The sequence below is a fragment of the Cynocephalus volans genome, chromosome 9 (genome assembly GCF_027409185.1).
Source record: "Cynocephalus volans isolate mCynVol1 chromosome 9, mCynVol1.pri, whole genome shotgun sequence".
Taxonomy (NCBI): domain Eukaryota; kingdom Metazoa; phylum Chordata; class Mammalia; order Dermoptera; family Cynocephalidae; genus Cynocephalus; species Cynocephalus volans.
The window spans coordinates 147,814,770-147,826,411 of record NC_084468.1 but is presented as its reverse complement, the minus strand read 5'-3'; the positions used below and the strand labels follow the sequence as shown (position 1 = coordinate 147,826,411).

General features: G+C 40.9%; 1 protein-coding gene across 1 annotated transcript in view; it reads right to left on the bottom strand.

Annotated features, from left to right (window-relative positions):
* Positions 1 to 8,208: 8,208 nt before the first annotated feature.
* The window catches only part of LOC134385842 (putative tripartite motif-containing protein 61), a 36,198-nt gene continuing 32,764 nt past the window's right edge, over positions 8,209 to 11,642 (bottom strand). The window contains exon 2 of the mRNA XM_063107516.1: positions 8,209 to 8,344. Within this exon, the coding sequence (XP_062963586.1) occupies positions 8,209 to 8,344 (136 nt within the window). The remainder of the gene's footprint in view (positions 8,345 to 11,642) is intronic.

The following is an 11,642-nucleotide window of genomic DNA, read 5'->3' as shown; positions in this document are numbered from 1 at the left end:
TGTGCTGTGAACAAAGGTGGTGGATAAGGTAAGCTCCCTTCGGCAAGGCCTGCCTCCCTAGAGCTCAAGACCCAGTTAGAAGTGGATATCCCTCCCAGCCCTTCCAGACTGACTAGCTTTAGGTTTCACTGGCCAGGCAAGCTGATGGAAGCGACTGAAGTCTTGTTTAGTCCACTGCTCCATAGCTTGGAGGACAATGATTCAGGCAATAATCATTAATAATTGTTAACACTGTTGGGTGATACTTTATGGGGGAAAAAATACTCACAGTCTCAAATATCACCCTAGGAATTGTATTTTAATTACAGAGAGAAAAAAGAAATACCTTTACAATGTGGAGATCTAGTGAATCCTACTTTAATCAATGATGGGACAAAATGATGAACTGCAATGGGAAGAAAGCATTATCACCTATGAAGAACGCTGGCAAAGAATAAAAATAAATTTGTTCTACATCAAAGGAGACTATAGAAAAAAGAGTAATTATTTATCCTAGCTTAGACTCTAGACTGGGAAAAAAAGTTGCAATAAAATGGATGATATGGAAAAAAAAAAAAAGGATGATATGGGATAATGTGAAAAATTTATGTGCTAGTGTTTTGAAATAGTAATGAACACAGGTACATCAGAGTTAAATTTCCTGAATTTCATAATTGTACCATAGCTACATTAAAAATGTCCTTATTCTAGGGCCGGCCCGTGGCTCACTTGGGAGAGTGTGGTGCTGATAACACCAAGGCCACGGGTTCGGATCCCTATATAGGGATGGCCGGTTAGCTCACTTGGGAGAGTGTGGAGCTAACAACACCAAATCAAGGGTTAAGATCCCCTTACCGGTCATCTTTTTAAAAAAATAAATAAATAAAAATGTCCTTATTCTTAGGAAATACATGCTGAAGTATTTATTGGTGAAAGGCTCATGTTTTTTGCAACCTGCTCTGAAGTGCTATAAAAAATAAAAGGATATGTGGTTCCTAGGGTTCAGGGATGATGAGAGTGACATGGATGTGGCTATAAGGGTACAGCACAAGGGAGATCTCTGTGGTGATGGAATAGTTCTTTTTTTTTTGGTGGCTGGCCAGTACAGGGATCTGAACCTGTGACCTTGGTGTTATAAGGCTGCGTTCTAACCAACTGAGCTAACCGGCCAGCCTGTAAAGGAATAGTTCTGAAATTTGATTGTGGTGGTGGTGATGTGAATATACACAGGATAAATGACAGTGAACTGTACACACTCATTCTATCAATGCCAATTTCTTTGTCTTGATATTGTATTCTTAAATAACATGAGAAACTAGATAAAGGGTACATGAGACCTCTCTGTATCCTTCAAAATGCCTATGAATCTATAATTACTTCATAATACAAAGCCAAAAGAATCACCTTCATGACAGTAAATCCTAAGGTTTAACTCAACAGGAAGTGGTATAGTTCATTGCATAAAGCCCTGGGATACTCAACAAATCATGTATACCCTTTGTGTCTTCTATTCATTGATTTTACCATGAATTAGAAGGGTATATGACCACTTTGTACAGTACATGGACCCAGTATGGAAGCCTAACCTGGACCGAGGCACCATGAGCTCTCAGCTGGATTATTTTGTCCTCCTCCTAACCGATCAGCTTGCTTCTACTCTTGCTCCCTTACATCCATTCTGCATTCAGCCAGCAGTCAAAACTTCTTTTGAATACACAACTTTGGAATGCCCTTTCATTCCAGTCCTTACTACCCTCCATGGTCTGACTGCAAAAACGAAAACCCAAACACCCCACCAAGGTCTGTAGCCCTGTATAAACAGGTACCTTCTTGTCACTGAGTTAGACTCTTCTTCTTTGCTACACTGCAGCTACAATTAACTTGTTTGTGTTGAATAAGCCAAGATAATTCTGCTGCGGATGTGAGAACCCTCTCCCAGAATCTTCAAACACCCCTGTCTGTCTTTTCCTTCAGGTCAACTCACAAGTCCTGAGGAAACTGTCTCTACTCACCAGTGTGACAGCCTCCCACTCACATCCACCATCTCACTATCATATCCCTCTGCTTTCTTTCACAGAACTCAATCATAATCTAAACTTGTCTTCTTCATTTGTGTCTTGGTTTGTTTCTCTTCTGGCTTTCATTCGTGAATGAGACAGACTAGAAGCAGGTACTTAGTCTACTCTATTCATTGGGAGGTAGTAGAAAAATCAAGAAAGACTTTTTTTTTTGTTGTTGTTGTTGCAAGAAAGACTTTAAAAGTAAATAACAAACAAGTGAATACAAAATGAATAAAATCTCAATAAAAGAATACAAATAGAATAAATGTGTGTAAAAGACAAAATTTAGGTGGGGAGACTGTTCAAAATTAAGAGATTAAAGAGAGGGCCGGCCCGTGGCTCACTCGGGAGAGTGCGGTGCTGATATGGTGCTGATAACACCAAGGCCGTGGGTTCGGATCCCATATAGGGATGGCCGGTTGGCTCATTGGGTGAGCGTGGTGCTGACAACACCAAATCAAGGGTTAAGATCCCCTTACCGGTCATCTTTAAAAAAAAAAAAAAAGAGATTAAAGAGAAAAGAAAACCATATGCAATGTGGGATATCTGAATTCCTCTGGATTATAAAAACAAAATAGTTATCAAGGATGCTGTGGATACAACTGGGAATATTTAAACATGGACTTGTATCATATAATTATAGTGTATTAGTGAAAAGTGTGTGCAATATTTATAACAAAAAAGTACAATGTCCAAGGTCTTAAGAGATACAGCCTTGTCTTTTTAAGAGAGAAGTGACATGACGTTTGAAACTTTTTTTATTTTATTTTTTATTTTTTATTTTTTAAAAGATGACCGGTAAGGGGATCTTAACCCTTGACTTGGTGGTGTCAGCACCACGCTCACCCACTGAGCCAACCGGCCATCCCTATATGGGATCCGAACCCGTGGCCTTGGTGTTATCAGCACCATATCAGCACCATACTCTCCCGAGTGAGCCATGGGCTGGCCCCTTGTAACTTATTTTTTAACTGTTCAAAATGAAAAATATATATTCATAATTTTACGCATGTATACACCCATACACACAAATGCACACACACCCATAGTGAGAGACAGAAAGTGGGTCAGCCCCAAATGTTAACTGGGGACTCTAGGCAAAGAGTACAAGGGGTGTATTCATTATTCTTTCAGTATCACTGTAGGTTTGAAATATTCCAAAATAAATAATTGTAGAAACTACTAGCTTCTTTTCCATATCCCCTTTCTTGACAATTTTCCAGCCAATCAAGGTTAACCTCCCATACATCTGGTTACTCAACCATCACTATAGTATTCTCTTCCCTTCTCCCCAATGCTAACAAGCACCATTCTTTCAATTCTTTCTGCTGCTCACCTTTCCCTTATAATGAGGCTTGAAGGTAGTAGAATTGGCATGATTTTGACATGTGATGCTGACTTTGTCTTTGACCTAGAGGAATTTGCCTCACTGTGATTCATCCACTGCAAGCTACCTCCTTTTCAGAATTATTCAAATGGTCACTCATCTGAGTACTGATGAAACAGGTCCTATGTAGCTGTCACACATTTTAACATCCCCTCCTCGCTCATTTCAATCCAACACACTTTAGCAGAACATAGAACTACATACATCAGGCTTAGGGTCCTGCAGGAACTTGAAAAGAAAGCCACTTGAACTGAATTTGGCTTTCCTTTCTAGATACACATGCAAGTAATCTGAGTCTATAGGTCAATTCATTCCTTTTTCCCAGACACTAAGGCATACCTTGACTCTAAATTACATTCCAGATCTTCTGGTCTCTCTCCTCCCTGTGAATGTTTCAAATACCTGTGTTTAAATCACTGCATGGGGTCGGTAGAAATGGGCTGGTAGAAGGTACATTCTCAAACATCCACAGCTCTGATCTTCCTCTGTTCTACTAGGGTTAGGGATTTTTTGACCACTCTATGTTAATCTTCCATCTTTGCAAACTTTACTTTGCAAACATTCACTTTGCCTAGTTCTGTTCCTCACTTTTTCCCTAAGATTGATTTTTGATGCTGTTCAGAGACATTTCAAAAATCACCTTCTATGGTAAGATTTACTATGTGTCAGGCACAGTGGGAAATGCGTTCCATACAGTCACAGATCTTCTTAATGAAATCTTAACAACTGCCTGAATTCATGTTGAGGGAGTCAATCTACCATCGGCTCCAAGTGTCCCTGTTTGTCTCTTAGATATGCCAAGAATCTAAGAGGGCCCTGTGACTACTCCTTATCCAGGACAATTCTCAGGGTTGTGTCTGCAGCAAGCATCCTTGAAAGATGAGGTAAAGTGTCATTTTGGGACAAAGAACAGGCTTGCTATTAAAATGGATTCCCAAGCTCAGGGTTCATTGGCTGTGATACAAAACCTTCTTGTGCACAGCATCTGCTAGGGTCCCTCCACATCACCTCTGTGGGACTTGGGAAGTATGGGAAACTGACACAAACATGATTGATGCTCATGCTGCTGGCTGTGCCAGGAGTAATCAAGTTCTTTGTCTCTGATTCAGGAGTGTTGTGTCTTCTGGTAGTATACAAAAATACTAACAGGCTAATTTATTAGCTTGTAAGTAGGATGAAATCCCAAACTCTGAGAATTTGGAGTTATTATCTTCAATTTATAAGTGTGAAATTTAAATTTACAAAAATTTAGGCCGGCCCGTGGCTCACTCAGTAGAGTGCGGGGTTGATAACACCAAGGCCACGGGTTCGGATCCTGTATAGGGATGGCCGGTTTGCTCACTGGCTGAGCGTGGTGCTGACATCACCAAGCCAAGGGTTGAGATCCCCTTACCGGTCATCTTTTTTTAAAAAAAAATAAATAAATAAATTTACAAAAATTTGATACATTTATCCAAAGTTGTAATACTAACTGGTATAACAACTGGTACGATATTAATTCATTAAGCACACTATCCTTTCTTGGTACTCATATAACACAGTGTACAGCCTTCTAAACCTATATTAAAGAGCTTCACAGTGTTCTATTCAACCCATCCAGATGGACATTCCACAACTCAATATATCCAAATAATCTAACAATGAGAAAATTAATATATATATATATATATATATATATATTCTTTTACATTTTTTCATGCTATATAAGATGGTATAAAAGGATACTACTCAAATTATTAGGTAGTGGTCTCCTACTGAATGAGTGTTTTGTCCCAGTACTGCCACTTAACAAGCTATACATCATCGATCAACTAACTTAATTTCTCTGAGCTATTTCAGAAAGTCAGAAGCAATAACTGAGAAAATATTTAAGGATGTTACAGTGCCTAACCCAGTACAGATGCTCAATAAGTGGTATTGTGCAGAAAAGAGTTAACATTAGCAGGTCCAAGCCTGCTACCCTTAAGAAGGCTCCTTGCAAGAATGGCACTTAGCTCGTGTCTGGGAACTTTGATTTCCTAAGGGTCTCACCATTCCTAAGGGTCTGCTTTCCTTCTAAAAATCTGGAATTTTGATATGAGCTAGGTAGATGTGTCTGCATGACCTGCTCCCAATAAAAAACACCTTGGGCAACAAGTCTCTAAGGAGCTCCCCTGGTATGCAATATTCCACTTGTATGGTCACAACCTGTTACAGAAAGAATTAAGCAGGACCTATGTGATTCCATTGAGAGAGGACTTCTGGAAGCTTGTGCTCTGTTTCCTCCAGACTTCATTCTGTACACTTTTCCTTTTGCTGATTTTGCTTGGTATCTGTTCACTATAAAAAACCATAACTGCGGGTAACACTTTCTGCTGGGTCCTGTAGTCACTTTAGTGACTCACCAAACCTGGGGGTGTTCTTGGGGAAAACAACAACACACATATTATTAGAAAATCCAGTAAAATTTCTAAGTGAAAAGCACACTTAGAAATTTAGCTCAACTGCCTACATTTACATTATGGCACACATTGTTCTATTGTAGTATATACAATAGTACTATTTTAGCCTAAAGCTTCCATATCTCTCATCACTCCTGACTCTTTAATGATAAGAAAAGTTGTTAACTGCTCATGGCAGTGATTTGGCAGAAAAAGTCATGGACATTCTAATTTCCAAGGGGTGATAAGACATCATGTTTTTAAAATTTTAATGTTTTTCAATAGGCTGGCCCATTAGTTCACTTGCTGTGGTGCTGACAAAACCAAGGTCACGAGTTTGTATTCCATATTGGCCAGACACAAAAAAAGAAAACAAAACAAAAATATTTTTCAATACTGAGGAATTTAAAACAAAAATGATAATGTGTCTTTCAATTCTTCCCACTTTCCAATCTAACTTTCCATAAATACCAATGCCATTCCATGAGCTCCTAAACTTGTTTTACTTTTATTATTATTTTTTAAAGATGACCGGTAAGGGGATCTTAACCCTTGACTTGGTGTTATCAGCACCACGCTCTCCCAAGTGAGCCAAGGGCCGGCCCCTAAATTTGTTTTAAAATATCATGTTTAATGGGTACATTTGGGCTGGGTTAATATGAAGAGGAAGTTTTAAGAATTTTGCACAAAGCTGTACAGCCAGTACATTGCAAAATATGACTGGAATTGTTGAAAATAGAAGGAACAACTATATCTCTGTTAAAAAAAGGATATTTCATTTAAAATAAAAAGAGGGGGGAGGAGGATTTCTGCACAGACCCTGGTACCTCCCCTCCCCACATACTCTAATTTCTTCTAACAGCTTCCAGACTCAGGCCATGAAGTGAAAAGAACAGCTCTGTAAGCCATTTTCCTTGTCCAGGATGTAAAAGTTGCCTTCTATTGCAACTAAATCCTTGCACTCGACAAAGACTCTTTTTTAACCAACTCTAGCCAGGCCCTTCTGAGCCCTCTTCTCAACCAGGCCTCAATTTTGGTCTGTAAAGATTTTATCAAAATACTAACATAGATCTAACAATTCAAGGCTGCATCCCTAGGGTGATGCTAGCCCTCATAAAGTTCCTTCTAGAGAAAACCCATGGCTGCCAAAAGAATTTACTGTTTATTCCAATCAACACCTGGAAGAGCAAACCCAGATGTGTTTCACATAGACCAACTACCACTTTCCCATTATTTGTAATTTTTCATTTCTCTGACTCGACTGTCCCCCCCATTCAACACCCACCATTCCCACTTTAAAAAGTCACCTCTGTAAACAAAAAAGTTGAGTTCTGCTCATGGTGAATTCTTTTTCCTATTGCAATAGTGTATTACTGATTAAAATCCATCCTTCCATTTTACCAAATGACCAGCTTTATTTATCTTTGACACCCTCCACCCCCTCAATCGATTCCATAACTCTGTAGCTTTTCAAACACAAATCTAAGCCTATTAGTTTCCAATTTCCAACGCTGCAATAACTTTTCCATACTCAAACAACAAGACTTAGAGAACCTCAATATTAGGAACTCTACTCTCTTTTCATGGCTCCAAATACCTATCATACCTCAGTTGAGAGACAAAAATAAAAGTCAAATCTCAACTATGATCTGCGTTGACTTTTACTTTTGTCAACCTTTGGTTAAGGACACTGGAGGTGTACTGTTCTTGGTCTGAATTCTTCCCTATATTCCTCAAAATTGTACTACCTCCTCTTATTCTTGTGGCTGGTGCATAGTGTGGGCTACTGTGAGATGCAGAAATACTAGGCTGATAAATCTGTGGTAGATTCTGTCCTCTGAAGATTCAATCTCTATTGCTTTAGATAATACTTAACATAACTGAGCCTAAACTTTCTCATCTGTACAATTTAAGTAGTAATTTCCTACCTGCAAGATCCCTGTAAGGACTGAAGGGTGATGAAATCCGCCACAGCGGTGCTGGTACTGCAGGGTGGTAGATCGTCCCTAACCCTCCACCATAATTCTTTGGGGATCGTGTGGCCAGTACCCCAACAGGCCTACAGATCACAACCTCATTGAAAGTTCGATTAACGTGCTCCCACCATCCCCGTTACGACTACATGCGTCTGAACTGAGGCCCGGGATCCTGTATTTCTTAAAAGAGGCTCCACAGAGTCTGAGGAGACCCAGCCGTGGACCAGCCACGACCCCGAGGTTTGGGCACAGCAGATGCTCAGGAAGCCCCCGCCCAGTCAAGCCTCCCTCCAGGCCGTGCTGGGCCTTTCTTGCGGCCCTCCCAGCTTACCCGGGGCAGGTGGACCAGCGGCTCAGGCCCGAGGCTGTCTAGGACCCACAGAGCCTCACGGGGCGCAGGACGGAAACCCCCACACGACCCTGAGCTGGGGGTTCCCGCCTCCGAGGCGCACACTCTGCGGCGCGGTGATTGGCTGGTCCCCGGAAGTGGGTAGGGAAGCGGTCTGCGCATGCTCAATGACCCTGGGTAGGGGGTGGGGGGACCCAGAGTGCGAGGATCCTTGTAAGAGCTGGGGCCCGCTGGCTTCAACTGATCGTTTAAATTCCATTAGCTGCCATTTCAGATTCTTACTATTATTATTCCTATGAATAACTTTAGGTTCAAAGGCCAGTCCACTCTGATTCTAGGCTTGTTTTAAAAACTTTACCACCACATCCTTCTGCCTTGCACAGAGTCGCTCGCATCTCGGTGGGTAACTGGGTGGCTCGGTCCCACTCTGTAGATTATGCCCCACCCTCCCACCTCAGGCTCTCCAAGTCTCTCCTGAAGAAGTGACATTTAAGGTGGATTTTATGGGGAAATTTGAGTTCCTTGGATAAACTTAAGGGTAAAATCTTCAAGGCTGAAGGTCAGTAATTGAGAATTGAGAACTAATGAGAACGAGGAATTAAATGACAATTAAGAGTAATTGCCTCTTAATTCTTATAACTTGGTACATCAGATAATGCAAGAGGCCAAAGTTTGCAAAAGAATAATGGAATCAGCATATCACTTTCCTATGGAGAACTCAGAACCAGCTTCCCTGAAGACTAGTCTATTGTAACGAGGTCTGGGATCTGATGGGTGAGAAGGAAGTCAAATCTTCCTACAATAAGTCAAATCTTCCAAACCCTTGGTGCAGAAGTTGCAAGCTAGATGGTGATGGGTCTACGGTCAGGAGTCTGCCATTTCCAAGATGCTGATTGCATCTAGATTCTGTTCAATGGGACAAAGGAAAGGAAACTAAAGGCATAAGGCTGAATGAGGCGAGATTTGGCCACAAGAATGAACCGAGAATTTGGGTTGTATTGTGCTCTTGACCCTGATTGAGGAAAACGCATCTGCTCTGCAAGGACGAGAGGAGCAGACAGTCTCCAGTTACCCCCGACTGTTGGATACAGGCAGCTGTCTACCAGCACCGAGCCTCTATTGGGAGCAGAATATCCCAGTGAGGATAACGCCAGGGGCCACAGGTTAGCAGCAGTACTCAAGGGACTGGAATCTTTGGCTGGACATAAGCTAGAGGAAGGTACTTTGCTGGCTCATGTATTTTATTTCTAAACTATCAATTATGTACTTTAGAAGCATATATATTTTAAGGTATATTTAACATTATAATATATTTAATTATAAACATTTTACTCTATTATATTAAATGATTTGTATATATTATATATGAATATATATTACAGGCTTCTTATTGAAGAGAGGATGAAGAAAAACTACTGGAAACAAAAGCTAAATCTTAGACTATATTTTTACATTAGAAAATCTGCTTTTGGGGCCGGCCCATGGCTCACCTGGGAGAGCGTGGTACTGACAACACAAAGTCAAGGGTTAAGATCCCCTTACCGGTTATCTTTAAAAAAAAAAAAGAAAAGAAAAGAAAATCTGCTTTTGTTACCAAAACCCCAAAGGTCCATTTGCTCACCGCTCAATAGCCAATAATTGAGAGACAAGTATTGGTGTAAGGAAAGGTAGCCTTTGATCAGGAAGCTGGAAGCCTGGGGAAATGATGGGCTCATGTTCAAAGACCATCTCTGCTTTTCCCAGACTTGCCAAAGAGTTTTATAGGGACAGGTGGTAGGGGGGCTAATTCACAGTGATCTAAGCAGGGACATGCAGGCATAATCATAAAACTGCAGATAAACATCTAAGAACTTCTCGGGTGGGAGCTGATTCATGGTGACCGTCCTCCATGAAGTCAAGTCCCAGATTCAGTCCTTGTTAACCTCAAAAAGATCTAGTTAATAAACTAGTAAAGAATGGCTATCTGGGTTAATAATTTCTTCTATAATTATTCTGTGTACAGTATGAGCAAAAATGATTATGTTCCAGCAATCATGTGAACAAGAATCATTGTATTTTTATTTATTTATTTAATTTTTAAAAGATGACTGGTAAGGGGATCTTAACCCTTGACTTGGTGTTGTCAACACCACGCTCTCCCAAGTGAGCCATGGGCTGGCCCTAAGAATCATTGTATTCTAATGTCCAGCTGCAAGGTATGTGTTCAGGTTATAAGAGTAAGAAAAAAAACCCTTTTTTAATTTAGAAGTTTAACAAAGTGGAGTCACTTCTGTTCGGCCTGTTACACTTTGTGACATAACAGAAATGTTTGCAGGCTGACCTGGAGTCAGGTATTGAAAGTATTCGCAAGAGATATGTAAACTTGAAAATCACAGCAGCGTGTTCACAGGAATTAAACAAAGATAGGTGCAGTCTCCATCACCTTCTCCAGTATGTAGGCCTGCCAAAAATGATCAGCTTATTTGAGGCAGATTTGACACTAGATCATAGACCTTCCACCCCAAACATATTATTCCCTGAAATAGAAAAAGTGTACTATTAGCAATGAGGAATTTCACCTGTCCTCATAATTTGAAGCTGTTTATTTTTTACAGTTTTGGTCTGAGGGATTGAATACTGGTGGGTACTTTTGGCAGGTAGAATAAGAGGCACAGGTGCATGGTCCTCTTGAAACAGAGTAAGGCTAGGCCTGGGAACCAAACTGACTCCATTTTCCCTGCAGAGTACACTTTGTTACTTTTCCACTCCTCAGTCATGATACCCCCAGGGCAAATGATTACCCCCTGGGCTGCCCTGACAAAACAGACTGAGGTAAGAGAAGAAACAGATATTTACTGAGTTGCAAAACCCCTCCCCAAGGCTTGTTTTACCATAATTGTAAAAGTTAGAGATTAACCTTAAGCCCCCTTTAGGAATTAACTTTAAGCCCCCTTTAGGAATTCTCACCTATGCACAAAGCATCCAGGTGACTGCTACAATGACCCTCCTGGGGTGACAATGATGAACATGACAGTGATGAACACCACTGCCATCTTGGATCTACTGAGCAGGCACCCATGATGCAACCAGGAAGAACAGAATGGACCACCTCTAGTGACGCTGGCCTGTACCCCTTAACTCCTTTCTTTAATAAAAGACCCTGAACAGCTCCCCTCGGGGGGCTAGCTTTACTGTCACTACCCCCATTATGCATAAGTCTATCTCCTCTTTTAATAAAGCATTGCTTGCTTTACTGCTGGGTACATTGTTCATTTCTATGACTTTAAAATCCGAGAGCCTAATTTAATCACTGGTGAAAATTGGAAAGCTTTGGGCACCAGAGAAGACTCCAGCTGCAAGAGGCAAGTAGCTACTGGGACTATTTTGCTCCCAAGTCTCTGTTGCTGGTAGATCTCTCCTGGAGTCCCTGGCCTAAATTCTGACAAGACAATATTCTATGCTCTTTACCTTCCTCTGATTTTCTGAGCCCTC